The 15825-nt window shown below is 49.8% G+C and overlaps 1 protein-coding gene across 2 annotated transcripts in view; it reads right to left on the bottom strand.

The window, feature by feature from the left end:
* The window catches only part of KLHDC3 (kelch domain containing 3), a 249559-nt gene that overhangs the window by 97492 nt on the left and 136242 nt on the right, over positions 1–15825 (bottom strand). For both annotated transcript variants that reach the window (XM_086925829.1, XM_086925830.1), the window contains exon 8: positions 6125–6233. In XM_086925829.1, the coding sequence (XP_086781955.1) occupies positions 6125–6233 (109 nt within the window). The remainder of the gene's footprint in view (positions 1–6124; positions 6234–15825) is intronic.

The following is a 15825-nucleotide window of genomic DNA, read 5'->3' as shown; positions in this document are numbered from 1 at the left end:
AATCTGATCCCCTCTCAGCGCGCTAACCTCCTCGCTCCACAGCCTTCACTCCAGCTCAACCACTCTCCTCCACACGACACAAAATGGCTGCCCAACATTCCACCTTATATAGGCTGTCCCTAGAGTGTCCAGAGAGGTCCAGAAGGTTCTGGAATCCCTCAGTGTCCTATGGCCTTAGATCCTGAGGTAACCAGGCAGGTGGCAGTTGTAAGCCACCATTATGTAGATCCTGTGGATTCAGTCAGAAAGGCACCTAGGCCTCAGGAAAATTATAGGGACAAGGAAGCACCCATCCCCTAGGACAACACCCAAAAAAGTCAAGAGGACATAAAAATGAAAGTTGGAAGGCAAAAAGGGGACACAAATAAATAAATAATAGGAGGGACCACCCAAAGGGCTGACAGGCTAACAACGTCATAATCTGTACTCACACAAAAACACCAACATCAACAATGACGAGATCACGAGATGTATAGAACAGCAGCCAAAAACTTGACACAATCTGTCGAGGCTCTCCCGGCCGCAGCGTTTCATTAAACCAAAGTGTGCCTGGTTTGTCAAACGCCTCTTGACTTTTTATTTATGTAAGGTAAACTAATATCAGAGCAATACAACTTGTGAAAGGATGCAGATTAAACCACAATTATAAAACAGATACCTTCCAAATGGTTTTGCTGCAGAAAAAAAGCTCAGTTTTTGAGCCTTAGAGAGTTATTTAATTCAAGTTATTAAAATACAGAATTTTATTTCCATGAGTGATTTTAATGCGCACTACATCGATCTTCAAAGCCCTTTCCTAACTTTACATAATCTCTCGGAAAATTATCTTAGCATCTGGCAGGCCCCACACCCGACCATTACCAAAAGCTATGGCCAGATACAGACCGCAGCCAACACTGAAGCCTCCTCACTCAGAACCACTGGCTGCTAGCCAGTGTCCACAGCTCGAGCCTTTTTCCATGTTGAGTGTTGAGCAGCACACGTCTCTACTGACCACTTAAGATAACGGCTGTAAGCCAGAGGCTACAGCTGGGGCCCTCTTCCATGTTGAGAGCTGTGCACACCTCTACCGACCACTGAAGCCTCTTATTCCAAAGGTCAGTGTCACAAACCAGTAGCTCCCACAGTCCTCCTTTCATCCAAGAGTTCTCCACGAGGTAATCTTCAGACACACAACTAAGAGAACTCTATTCAGTTGCCCCACTCACCCCCGCAGGTGGCAGGTGCTGCTCAGTTACAACACTTATGTAAATGTAAATGTTTTTGAGCTTATATAGCGCACAGCTACCCGCAGTGGGTTTCCCGGCGCTTGCTTAGGGAACCCGTCCTGGTATTCCCCTGCGAGATAACCCATTACTGGGCACCCCCAAGGTGGAGGCCAGGCATCCTTAGCGTTGTGGGGGCCGTTGTGGAGATTAAGCAAGCTATTGCCCAGAGTTACAGAGTGGGACTCCATGATTGGAATAGGCACCGAGGCGAGAATTGTCAGGTCCGGGGAAATTTGAGCCCAAGACCCGCCGAGGCGGGGAATTGAACCCTGGTCCGGGCCAGACTTCTGCATCAGGGTCTGCCGCTCTAACCACTTGAGCCACACTTATGAGCAATAAGACATCCCAGCATCCCTGGAGACCGTGTGTACATGCAAATCCAGACATAAAATGACTGATGAAGAAGTAATTAAAAAAGAATGTTGCTGGCATGGTGGTAGTTATCAGAAAAAAATCCAATCACTGTTGAAAATAAAAGCACATTTCATAAAATAAACATGTATTATATATACACACTGCATGAGAAGGCCTCTGGGTAATGGATACTCCACCCTTTCCATGACCAGGTAAGTCAACGCAGTCTCCTTCTCCTGCTTCAACACCCTCCGAATGCTCCGCAGGATCTTCAAATGGATCCCCCCCCCGACACGAGAAAAACCGTCACCCACGCCCTCGTCACCAGCAGACTCGACTATGGGAACGCCCTCTACTCAGGAACAACAACCAAGTTCCTGAGACGACTACAACAAATCCAGAACGCCTCGGCACGACTGATCCTCTACGTTCCCCGACGCAGCCACATCACACCCCACCTGAGAGACCTGCATTGGCTCCCCGTCAACAAGAGGATCACCTTCAAGCTCCTCATCCACGCACACAAGGTACTACAGAACACCGGACCTACATACCTCAACAACCGACTCCGCTTCCACACCCCCACCCGCAGCCTCCGCTCAGCCAACCCCGCCCTCGCCACAGTTCCTCGTATCCGGAAAGCCACCGCCGGCGGCAGATCCTTCTCCTACCTCGCCACCAAGACCTGGAACACTCTCCCCACCAGCCTACGACAGACCAAAGACCTGCTGGCCTTCAGAAGACTTCTAAAGACCTGGCTCTTCGATCAGAAGCAGCCTCCCTCCCTCCCCCAGCCCCCCCCCGCCCCCCCTACCTCCCCCCCAGCGCCTTGAGACCCTCACGGGTATGTAGCGCGCTTTAGAAATGCTGTGATTGATTGATTGATACAGAAACTCCGTTTAAGTTGGATTTTTGCTCCATTCATCACCTTTAGATTGATAAATAATCGCATAGATTGCAACACCCCAACTGACCCAATAGTCTTTAAAATGAACGTACAGTTTGTGGTAGATGTAGTCAGTGAGGGAATTCACTCAACAGCTTTAGAGAGTCTATTTAAGGATCCTTGTACTCTATTAAGGCGTCAAGTGTAGGCTGCTATGAGGAAATTAAAGTGGATGCAGCATCGACGTTTCGGTCTCTTTGTGCCAAACAAGTACGTGCGGCCATCTTCAGGACAAGGTGTTTAAGGAAAGACAATGGCTGATCCTTTAGCAAACCATGGTAAATGTAACAAGTACCAATTGATGGACAAACAGATCTATAATTTTATGATTGTAAAAACCGCTGCCAAAATGAGTGCATCTGCCACTAGTCGTCAACTGCAAGCATGAGTTACAACCGACACATTAACACATATAGGCCTCCGGTGGTTCTACGGTAGCACTTGCTGGAAATGGCTTGCAAGATGCAAATACCCTGAAAATACTTAATACAGTTGCCAGATGGATGTCTGTAAAACAGTTATTAGGAAATGCAACTGGAATGAAAAATACAGATCAGTTTAAAGATAGTTTTCAGTAAAAAGAACTATGTAACATAAATAATGAACATGACCAAATGAAGGGTTGAAACACAAACAAACCGGGCAGAGGGCAGGTCCCACCAAACGTCTCTAGAGAGAGGAAAGTGTGGTGAGTATAGTGCTTTATAGCTTGCTGATGACAGCACTGAATAGACAGCACTAGACTGACCCCGAAAAATGTTGAAGAGCTGTGGGCTTTCCCATCCCCAAGCGCACCGACATGTCCCTCAGTATCATTCAAACACATATTCTGTTAATGAGTGAATAGTGTTCAACCAATCACAGCTGGAGTACAAAGAATGCCACCCTTCAACCAATCACAGCTGGAGTACAAAGAATGCCACCCTTCAACCAATCACAGCTGGAGTACCAAGAATGCCACCCTTCAACCAATCACAGCTGGAGTACAAAGAATGCCACCCTTCAACCAATCACAGCTGGAGTACCAAGAATGCCACCCTTCAACCAATCACAGCTGGAGTACAAAGAATGCCACCCTTCTGACAACTGCAACGAGGGCAACTCTGTAGATCGTGCCGCCATCTGCAGTCAGCACCGGACAGAGTTCATTACCCTTCCCTGTAGGCACGCGGCCCCTACAGCCTGTAGGCAGTACCCCACCCAGTCATCGCAGCCTGCGCAGCTGTAGCTGAGCATACCTCACCCTGACATGACATGTCAGATGCCTTCAAGAGAGACAGCAAGTCCTTGACATGAAGTGGCCAATATTTAACGGCAACGCAGGGGTACAAGGAGTGCTTGTTTGTGCTGCAGCGGCCCACAGATGCTGACTCGTCACTAATAGTTTAAATAATTAATTCAGTTAATAAACCATAAAGGTGTGCGCAGCAAATACAGATAAGTAAAATCACAAATTAAAATACAGGAATAAAAAGATTATTAAAATAGTACAGCCTATGTCAAATAATTCCATCAAACAGATATCTAGTAACGCACAAAGAACGCAATGCAGCATATGTTACAAGTAAACAGTACACAGCCACTATTCATGGAGACAAACAATAAATATTAGGGCTAAATACTGCCACGTGGTTATCAAAAACACCACTTACAAAACTTTAAATATTTTCTAATTTTACATTTTCCTTCTTTATTTATATACACTTTAATAATCTGTTAATATTATTTAATTTTCTAAGTAGACATTGACCCCTGAACAGCCTTCGCGGACCCCCAGGGGTCCACGGACCGCAGGTTAATAACCTCTGAGCTGGGGTAGCCAACCCCCTCCGTGACGAGAAGGAAGGCTCTTCTGTTGAGGCGGAGGAGCGTTGCCCCACTTGAAATACCCCCAAAACCTTATTTTTCATCTTCTATCCCGAACATAGCGTCAGGGTGGGCGTAGAGGTTGGGTTGAGTGACAACAGCAGGGAGGAGGGTGGGCTGTCTATGCACGGTTTAAAGTGCGCATGCCCTTTTGGGCGGCCATCTTGCGACGGCCAACCACACATGCACATCTATAAACATCTCTAACCCAGCTGTCTTCAGACAGCTGGGTTAGAGCATGCGCAGGCCTCCAGGGCGCTGAGGAGCACCGAGTGAGGGCGCGCCCCCCAATCAGGGCGCTGAGGAGCACCGAGTGAGGGCGCGCCCTCCAATCAGGGCGCTGAGGAGCACCGAGTGAGGGCGCGCCCCCCAATCAGGACGCTGAGGAGCACCGAGTGAGAGCGCGCCCCCCAATCAGGGTGCTGTGGAGCACCGAGTGAGGGCGCGCCCTCCAATCAGGGCGCTGAGGAGCACCGAGTGAGGGCGCGCCCTCCAATCAGGGCGCTGTGGAGCACCGAGTGAGGGCGCGCCCTCCAATCAGGGCGCTGTGGAGCACCGAGTGAGGGCGCGCCCCCCAATCAGGGTGCTGTGGAGCACCGAGTGAGGGCGCGCCCTACAATCAGGGTGCTGTGGAGCACCGAGTGAGGGCGGGCCCTCCAATCAGGGCGGTGCTCTCATGCAGCATGAGAGCAGTGCCAGGATTGGTCAAGGGAGTTGCTGCATCCAGTTCCTGTGGAAAGAGGAGGACGGGAGCAAAGGAAATCATGTTCAGTATCTTTCATTTATTTTCATTTTATTTTTTGCGTAGATGCCAGCCTCCACTTGTTAAACCTAGAACTTCAATCCAAGAACTGAGCACTGACCTGTGAAAAGCTGCCCAGGGCCCGAGAGGCTTCAAGCAAGAATCCAGGAGAGAGGAAAGGTTTAACATGAAGATCGGAGACTAGCAGAAGCCTATGAACAGGTGTGCAGGGCAGAATCTAGCAATGTTTTTGGAAGGGCCACACACAGACAGCATATTGATCTCAGGCCTCAGGAGCAGGTCCTTGTGAAAGCTCCCACTACAACAGTTCTCCTGTGCCGCTTGCCTACAGTTCGCACTCTGCTGCCCGTCTTCCTGCTGCCCTCGGTTTGTGCATCCTCTGCTCGTTTCTGGTTCTGTTTTGCCTTTTCTGCTCGTTTTCTGCCCTCAGTTTTGTCTTTCTGCTTGCTCCTTTTTCTGCCCTCTATTTTCCCTTTTTCAGCTAGTTTCTTCGCTCTTCCTGCTGGCTCCTCAAGACCTATCGCAGAGGGAGCTGGCACGTCGGAGACATCGCAGCACAGATACCCCCAGGGGTGACAGTGCCCCATTCTACAAATGCTGATCGATTGATCTCAGAACATAGAAGAACCAACGCCAACCTACACAGAATGGCATGAACCGTGGACATGTGTCTCCACGGTGGTTCCATGTTCATGGGTACATCACGTGGACGGCTGTCTCCACAGTGGTCCGTTCATAGCTACATCAACAAGTCTACAAAAGCAAGGCCAGCCCCAGACCATACAGCCTCCTCCCAGGCAACTATTGCCACATATTTCACAGACATCAGAACAGCAGCGCGGTCAGCGGTCATCAATCATGAGTCTAGTCTGCAGGGACATGGACTATAGTATGAACTAGTCCCCCCTGTGCGAGGGACTCACTCACCTGGTGCCTCCAAATAGTATGATTTTGTCTCCCATCATGCAACAGCATTGCCGCCGACGAGGGCACGGTCCCTTCCCCCGAGGCTCCACCTTCTTCCAAGTGAATGAGACTGAATAAGACACAAAACAGACGGGTCAGCGGAGTATGGAAAAACATACAACAGCTTAACATGTACATATAACCAGCAGCGCACAAAAGCAAGCACACAGAAACTGCAGGTGAGCTAAGTATGTATACATAAAACGGGGTCAAATCAGCATGAATAAAGAACAGGTTGATCAGGTAAGCATGTTCATAGAACATACACAGAACATGTATGAAAGGTAAGTATGTGCATACAAGACGCAGGTTAGATAGGTTTATACATATAACATTAAGGGCAGCTAATGAACAAGTCAAACAACCATGTAAAGGAACACACTTATCTAAGCATGAAAAGAAATGGTCAACAGCTAAGCATATGAAGAGCACGCCATTAGCTAAGCATATGAAGATCAGGTAGATTAGCTAACCATGTAAAGGACAGGTCATCATTTAAGCATATAAAAAATAGATGGGTTAACTAAGCAAACAAAGGACAATTTGTCATGTAAAGCACAAGAAGGTTAGCTAAACATGTAAAAACAGGTAAGTTAGCTAAGTATGTACAGAACAGATCATCAGCTAAGCATGGAAAGAACAGGTCATCAGCTAAGCATGTAAAGAACAGGTCATCAGCTAAGCATGTAAAGAACAGGTCATCAGCTAAGCATGGAAAGAACAGGTCATCAGCTAAGCATGGAAAGAACAGGTCATCAGCTAAGCATGGAAAGAACAGGTCATCAGCTAAGCATGGAAAGAACAGGTCATCAGCTAAGCATGTAAAGAACAGGTCATCAGCTAAGCATGTAAAGAACAGGTCATCAGCTAAGCATGTAAAGAACAGGTCATCAGCTAAGCATGGAAAGAACAGGTCATCAGCTAAGCATGTAAAGAACAGGTCATCAGCTAAGTATGTAAAGAACAGGTCATCAGCTAAGCATGTAAAGAACAGGTCATCAGCTAAGCATGGAAAGAACAGGTCTTCAGCTAAGCATGTAAAGAACAGGTCATCAGCTAAGCATGTAAATAACAGGTCATCAGCTAAGCATGTAAAGAACAGGTCTTCAGCTAAGCATGGAAAGAACAAGTCATCAGCTAAGCATGTAAAGAACAGGTTGTCACAAAAAGCACGTCAGTGAAACAAATGGCAGACATCAGGAAAGGGGGGTCTGCGGTATCCATTCCAATCTGAGGGCATACGTGTTTGCTTGGCCCTCTCTGCAGGGTTATCCCCAAATAGTTTGCCTTCAGCCTCCTGTTTTCTGAACCCGTAATTTCTGTTTATCGGACTTGTGCGCTTTACTGCTGGTAACCAGTGCTAAAGTGGTTGTGCTCTCTCTTTTAACCCCTTTGCTGCGTTGTTCATTTTGTCGCGGTGCGATGGTGTGTGTACACGGCGCTGCGGTGCTCATGACGGCTCCCGGCCGTCGTGAGTCACAGTAGGTGTGTGCTCATGACGGCCGGGAGCCATCCGAACTCCGCCCACTGATTAATTTGCCCGCACAGGCGGGGAATTAATTGCGCGTGGGCGGAGCAGCAATGTTGGGACGGCCCCCGGCCATCATGAGCACAGGGCTAACGTGACTCATGACGGCCGGAAGCAGACATGAGCACAAAACGAGTTAAACAAGGTAAAATTGGTTTACACCCAATTGGCACATTTAATTTACTTGTAAGAAAAGCGGTACTACATTTACTCAGGGGCTGTAAATTAAATGCTACTAGTGGACCTACAGCACTCATTGTGCCACTCAATAAATTAGCACTTTTAAACATCTCAGCCCTTCGATTACAGAGCCTGTGTGAGCAGTTATAAACTGCCAATTCGACTAGCCAAAATCAACCTTTTGCCAGTCCTAAACCTCTCTTTTTAATACATAAGTCACCCCAACGGCAGGCCCTAAACAACCCATATGGTAGGGTGCGTTGTACTTTAAAAGCTGGACATGAACGTTTATGTTTTACAGGCCCTGGTTGTAAAAATCTCATAAAATTGTTTTTCACTTCTGTATCACCCACCTCTCCCATAGTGTAAATTAGGTTACCCTATTACATTAAATAAGTGCTAACTTTTTATTGGGAGCAGGTAGAAAGATCATGCTTGGACTCATTTTGATTTAAAATCATCTTATAGAGAGCTGGCATTTTCATTAAAAAAACTTTGAGACCGGTAGGTGGCATTCTTGGCTCTGCATGGCGTTGTCTGCACCGGTATTGGTGTGTGTAGTGCCTGTAGAGGCACCATCCCAGTGCAGTGACGTCAGTTTCTTTTCGCAACTTTCCAAGCCAGAAGCATGGAGCCACAAAGAAGGCTGACCACTGGTGTGGAAAACTACAGCCCTAGAAGTGGAACTGCCATGACCATAGAAGTCTGTCCACAGAGCAGGGAGGATGGGTGGGTCAGTAAGGAATCTACCGCTAGATAATCGCTACCAGATAAGGATTTACCAAAGGTAAGTAACTTTTTCATCTGAACAAGACTTCTAGCCGCAGATTCCTTACCTTAGAATAGATACCCTCCAGAAGAGTTGGTCGTCTACCAGGAAATCATTTGTGCGATCAAAGTTTATTTATTCTTTATTATAAAGTAGAACGACAATGCACTTTTTGGGTCCAGTCGAAGTTGCTCTTCTTCCTTAGAGGGCAGCAGAGCGTAAAAGGAGGCAAGGTAATGGACTGGCCTACATAAAATGTAGTGACACGGGGAGGAGCTACGACAGCAAGCAAGATGGCCGCATAGCTTCCCGGCTCCGCTGACCCCCCGTCTCTCGCTAGAAGATCCTGTCGTATATCCTGATTTCTCGCCCCATATCCGGGTGCATGAACTACTCTGCGAACTGATGGTGCAATCCCGAAGATTTTCCGACATGGTGGAGTGGAGTTATGTTGAGGTTTAATTTGAGGCCTAGCCCAGTCTGGAAGCCGGGGTCTCAAGTGTTGGTCTAGCCGGGTCCTAGTTGAACAACAGCGGACTGGAGAGAGCGGAAGGGTCCGGTCCACGGAACTTCCGACATCTTTATGATTGATTTGCTGCCAATCTGCTGCCTGGAACTGTACCGGAGGTGCGGAGACGAGTGATGCCCGAGGTGGTGTGTGTGGGGGTCCGAGACCCGGGGGCCTGGCGTTCTTAGCGCCGGTGTCGTTGGATCGGAGACTTGGTGCGCACTAACGCCTACTGACGATCGGTCCCTCACGGTTCATTCCTGCTCCGCCTAATCTTACCCCGGGGAAGGCGCCTCTCCGTGGGGGTCAATATGCTTGATGCTATGCGAAACCCGGCGGAGCGGGTCGAGTGTGGCCCGTCATTGCGGTCAGCGATGGCGGCCCTTGAGGCACTTCAGGCGACTATGAAGACCCAGGCCTGAAATCTGATGTTGGGGGCGGACGGAATTAGAGGATCGGGACCGGACTCTGATTTGCTGCCCGAGACCCGGTGGCCTGTTCCTTTCCCTATTGCTACCCCAGCGATGCCATTTGACCCAGTGCTTGGAGCTTTCCATGCCCCTACAGAAGTGGAACGGTTTGAACATATGGAGATTGGCGATGCACCTACAAAGTCGGGATCTTTGGAACTGCAATTGGCGGAACATTTCACTGCTTTTCCCGATTTGGAGACGTTTGCTCGTAATTGTGATCTGTGTGGGACTGTGTCGCACCCCTTTCCCAACTGGTCCATTTAGATGGCGGATGGGATAGTGCCTGGTCTTAGAGTCGGGAAGGGGCATCGTCGGACTCGAGCGTCTACTTTGGGACTTGCCATCCTTTCTTCGACCAATAGACTATGTTTCGACAACTTCTGTTTGACCTTTGACAATTTTATGGTGGGGCGCTCTTTATCGGAGGGGATCAGCAAATTTGATCGACGGGGCCAAGGCTGAGACTGTTGTTTGAGGTTTCACAATATTGATTTATCGGTAACGGAACTGCTTTATTTGGTTAACGGAGTCCGGGGCAGGATTTCTGGTTTCCTCTGATGTACTGTTTTATTGTGGTCTGCTTGATTGTGTTAACATTGCGGGGGATTCTTCGTTAAGACGGGGGGGAGAGTCCGGGAATGCGTATGACATAGCCCTCCTCCATTTCTCCTTTTTGGGCAGGGTTTTAGTCCCTTCTTTCTTTCCCTTTTCTTTTTTTCCCTTTGTGCTTCTATATTTCGGGTTCATTTACGGGGCGACAGGCACGCTGCTAGGGGGGTAGGCCGTAGTCATCTGCAGGGGTGCAGGGTGGGGGGGAAGGAGGGGGGGAATTTTGTTTTTACTATTTGTTTCTATGGCCTTTTTTCTTCTTATCTTTCTTCGCCTTTTCCTTTGTTTCTTCTTTTTCGGGTCAGCGTAGTGGGTCTATTCCTTTGTCAATTGTCGACTTTTTATCTGTGCCTATACTTTCACGGTACTTCAGTACCATCGGGCGGGCGCTCCCCTGGTGCGCACTTTAATTGTATGCTTGTTGATCCTGAATCGTATGCCTCAGCGCCACTGTTTTGAATGAGATCGACCTAACTGTGGACTTCCTACTGTTTTGCCCGCCCTTTATGCACCTTTGTGATATTGTATGGCACCTGATCCTTCTATCTTATATTATAAAATGGAACCTTTATTATCCTGCTATTCGTATAGTATGCTATGCTGCCAGTTTTAATTGAAGTCGTGCTGTATTCGCCTCCCGGAAGGCCGAGTCTGGTTCTAATTGCTTGATTGAAATGATATTGATTAGCGGCCAGCCCTGGTGGTTGTAGGCCCATACTTGTAACTGGTTGAAGTATCAAAGGTTTTCCAAAATAAAAAAAAATAAAAAAAATGTAGTGACACTTTCGGGAGAAAGGAACCTCTAGTGCAACGATGGCTAGGTACAGAGGTTTAGATGACAAGGCCTGGAGCTCACTGACCCTCCAGGCAGATGTTATTGCCACTAGGAATTCCGTCTTGAAGGTAAGAAGCCTGAGAGGACAGTTCTTTAGTGGCTCACAGGAAGCGCACATCAGAAATGTAAGTACGTATATGTTGGAGACCCTTCAAAAACCTATTTACAACAGAGGATTTGAAGAGGCAACCGCAGGAAGGCTGAGATGGAAGAACGATAGCCCCGTAAGGTGCCCAAAGCAGACCTCAGCTGGGCAAGAGAAAGAATAAACAGAAGGCCCTGAAAAAGGAAGCAGGAAGAGGGTCAACTTGCTTTGCTGTGCACCATGCCACAAACTTGCCCAGGCGGCAGGTGTATACAGTCTAGGTGGATGGACGCCTGGCTGCCAAGATAACATTGCAGATATTTGGGTAGAAGGTCAAAAGCTGTCAAGTGTCACCACTCAATCTCCACACATGGAGGTGGAGTGTTGACAGCTTTGGATGGAGAACCCCCCACTTCTGCTGTAACAGAAGATTTAATTTGCGTGTTTATATAGCGCTAGAATCACTCCCGGGGGAGTATCTCCGCGCTTCGACCGCTGCGAAACCCTTCCTGGCTTCCCTGAGAGATGGACCCTTAATGGGTATCTCCAGGGTGAGACCAGGCACCCCCAGCGGTCTGGTGGGGCCGTTAGTGAAGATGAGGCAAGCTAGTGCCCAGAGTTGCCGAGTGTGATCGCTGATCAGAGTGGGCACCGAGGCGAGAGAATTATCGAGTCTGCTGACCCTGGTCCAGAAACCTGCCGCGCCGGGAATCGAACCCTGGTCCCGGGCCGTCCTCTGCTCTCGGGTCTGCCGCCTCTAACCAGTGAGCCACACTACCTCATCACTACCAAGATCCTCCCGAAGGAGCAGCCTGAACGGAGGACCGATGGCCATGCTCAACAGCTCGGGATACCAAACTCTCCGATCCTAACCTGGAGACACAAGGATGTCTTGGGCCCATTTGTTACAGATCGTTCAGAGAGTTCTGGGCAGGAGTGGTATGAGCAGAACAGGGTACAAGAAGCCCGAGCGCCACTCGAGAGAGATGAGTGGAGACCCCGAGGTAGCAGCTCCGAGATTCCGTGCGGGTCTCTTGGCAGTAGCCAGCTGGCTTCGCTCCAACTGCCTCCAGTTGAATGCCACCAAAACGGAGGTATTGGTGCTGGGGAAGCACGCTGAGCTATGGGGTAACCAGTGGTGGCCGTCAGAGCTTGGTGTCACTCCTATTCCAGTGGCTGGAGTGAGAAATCTAGGAGTCTGGGTGGATTCTGCGCTCACCTTCAGGGACCACACCAAGAAGGTGGCTGCCACGTGCTACGGAATATTGCGTGGTATTAGGCCAGTCTTGAAGTACTTTGATCCCCCTACCAGACAGCTTGTAGTTCAGGCCTCAATACTATCTAGGCTGGACTACGGCAGCTCATTGCTGTTAGGGGTGAATCAAGCGGAGGCCTCTAGGCTCCAAAGAGTACAAAACGCCGCTGCACGAGCCATTGTGGGCCTTCCCAGACACTGTTCAGTGTCTGGTACCATCACGGCCTTGCATTGGCTTCCGGTCAGACAGCGAATCATGTTTAAAGCGCTGTGTCTGGCCTTCAAAATTTTGAAAACTTCTTCGCCACCGGCACTTGTCACTCTACTCACGCCCTATGTGCCGTCGAGATCTTTAAGATCTGAGGGGCTTCATCTGGCTGTCTGTCCACGCTTTAGGTTGAGCAGGATGGGTGGCCGTTCTTTCAGGGTACTAGCGGCAGGCCTATGGAACTCGCTCCCAGTTCACATTCGAGCTCTTGAGGATATGTTCGCCTTCAGGCAGGCGATTAAAACTTTCCTCTTTCCAGTTTCTAGCTAATTTCTTTTGTGTGTTATGTTACAGCATCTGTCAAAGCGCCAGGACGCCCCTTTGCTGGGGCAGCTGTGCGCTATAGAAATTTTAATAACATAACATAACATAACACGCCTTGGACACTCCAGCGCGCAAAACTGCCAACATTGCGCGTTTTCGGCAGTGGCGAACAGATTGAACCAATGGTCACCCCACTGCTGAAAAAGTCCTGGCACCACTCTGGATGGATACACTATACGTGACCCTCTAGGCATCTTTGACTCAGTTCATTCGCACTGGCCTTGAGAGAGCCTGCCAGGTGTTGAGCCACCAGGGATATGCACTGACGTTCCAGCCAAGTCCTGAGCACAGGGCCTCCTGATAAAGGGTCCACCACCCCACCCCGCCCGGTTTGCTGCAGTACCATATGGCAGTGGAGTTGTCCGTGAACACTTGAACTAGCCTTCCCTTGATGGTGTAGAAAGGGTTTCAATGCCAGCCGCATCGCCTGGAGCTCCAGTGAGTTGAAGTGGAGATTAGAGGCCTCTGATCTCCACCTCACCCAGATTGCCGCCCTATCCCAGGAATGGCTCATGTGTCAACACTGTCAGATCTACTTGTGGAAGGGAGAGTGGCCTGCCACTGATCCAATCACGGTTTATTAACCACCACTGCAGATCTTTTGCAGTTCCCGCCGAGATCTGGACCATGTAGGAGAGATTCCTTTGATGCTGCGCCCACTGCAGAGCCCGCATATGCCAGAAGGCATCCGTCACCAGCAGGGTGCAGGAGGTCATGAAGCCCATCAGCCTCAGAGTCAGTCTCACCCTGATCCAGGATAGAGGCTGAATCATCGGGATCATAGCCTGAATATCCTGGACTCACCGTTCAGAAGGATAGGTCCGAAATTGCGCCATGCCAGTCAGGTGTGACTTCGGCATGTTGACAGTGAACCAGAGCGAGCGCAGGATATCCGCTGTAGTCTGTAGTGAGAGACGACTGCATGGGGCGAGCCTCCCTTCAACAGCCAGTTAAGATAGAGGAAGACTGGCACCCCTGATCGCCGCAGATAAGCTGCGACCACCGCCATCATTTTGGTGAACACCCGAGGGGCCAAAATGGAGCATTCCTAACTGAAAGTGCTCGAGGCCCACTGTGAACCGCAGGTAACGTCTGGGCGCAGGCAGGACGGGAATGTGGAAATATGCGTCCTGTAAGTCCAGCACCACAATCCATTCCACCGGCTCCCGGGCAGACAGGACTTGAGCGAGCTTGAGCGTTTTGAATTTCTCCTTTTTGAGGAGGAAATTGAGAGGGCGCAGGTCTAGTATAGGATGAATTCCTCTGGGCACCAAACAGAAGCAGGAATAACAATAATGACCTACTTCTGACATCGGCATCCTCTCTGTGGCTCCCTTGGGCAAGACAGCCATAACCTCCTGGCGGAGTGAGGAGAGATGGTCCTTCATCAGCTTGTCGGAAGCGGGTGGCATGGGCGGAGAGGGTGTCACAATGAGGAGGGAGGAGTCCCTTCAGGAAATCAGAAGAATACAGCGGTCTGATGTTATCGACCTCCAGTGGAGCAGGTGATGGCTGATCCTGCCTCTCACTGGGTACTCATGATGTATGAGGGTAAACTAAAGAGGTTTGGAGGCAGCGGCTGCCGGGGGTGATGTCCTGCCCCAATCTCTGGCTGCCCCTCCCACGGAGTGTATGGGTACCGCACCCTGTGCCATACCGAGGGTGGGGAGCTTGCATGCAGTGGTGACTGGGCAGGTAAGGACGAGGCTAGGGTGCGTGGCTTCACCAGCGACCGAGATGGCTGCACTGAGCTGAAGCTCTCCAGCGTTATGTAACCCATCCGATATATCCAGATCACATAGGCGGCCCAAAATTATCCGTGAGGCGTCAGAACAGTATAGCACCCGATGAAGAACTCCTAATCCGAAGTCTGGCCCGCCTGAAGTACAGAACTGTGTGAAAAGGTCAGAGGGACGTGCGGCCGCAAAAGACAAGATGGCGGCCTGCTGAACAATTCCGGCATCGCCTTCCAGTCGCTGGCTTCACAGTCAGGGATGCGGAGACTGGTGGTGAGAGCCCTGTGATCACCACGCCCGTGCACCCTACTGAGCGGTGAGAAGTTCGCGGGTCGGGCAGACATCGGAACGCTGCCGGACGGACCATTCTACAACCCGAGTGTGAATTACTGCCGCGACGGAGGGGGAGGCGAGTATACGGAGGATTGCCTTCAATTTTGTTATAACGGTGAGGCGCGGCGAGTAGCGGCCGAGCATACTGGCCCCCCTGAGCACTTTGGACACAGCATTGCCGGGGGACCACCACTCCGTCCCCCCCACCCCCATTATCTGCCGCCCGCGCTGCCACATGTGCCTTACTCACTGTGCTCTCTGCCTCAGTTAAGAGGACCCCCTTTCGCCACAGGCGGACCGTTATTGATGTTTGGGACACAGCGCACTGGTGAACCAACAGGCGTGCGATCCTCTATAGACCTGGCCACTGTAGTGGTAGACCACAGCCCTTGTGGATAACTGCTGGAACTGCCAGGCACGACACATGCACCCACATGCCATCATTGCTCGTCCCCGCTGCGTAGGCCCTTGCTGCATGATTTCCTGCCCGACTTTCATTTCAAGGACTGCACATTCGCTGAGGTTCATTAATAAGCACCTTCAGGTAACCATCCCCCCACATAATCCACGTCCAGCTGGTGCGGCATAGGCCACAAAGACCTGAAACAAAGCCAGCTCTCTTTTGAGAAGCCGTTGAAAGGAAGGGGTCCCAGTAAGAAGGACGTATGAATAGAGAGAATTTAAGACAAAGTAAAAAGAACTAAGTACATCTATAATGTTTTATTCACATTATAGGGAAGATTGACAAAATCAAATATA

This window comes from Lissotriton vulgaris, chromosome 6 (genome assembly GCF_964263255.1).
Source record: "Lissotriton vulgaris chromosome 6, aLisVul1.2, whole genome shotgun sequence".
NCBI lineage: Eukaryota > Metazoa > Chordata > Amphibia > Caudata > Salamandridae > Lissotriton > Lissotriton vulgaris.
The sequence above is the reverse complement of the archived record's forward strand: the minus strand, read 5'-3'. Positions and strand labels throughout refer to the sequence as shown.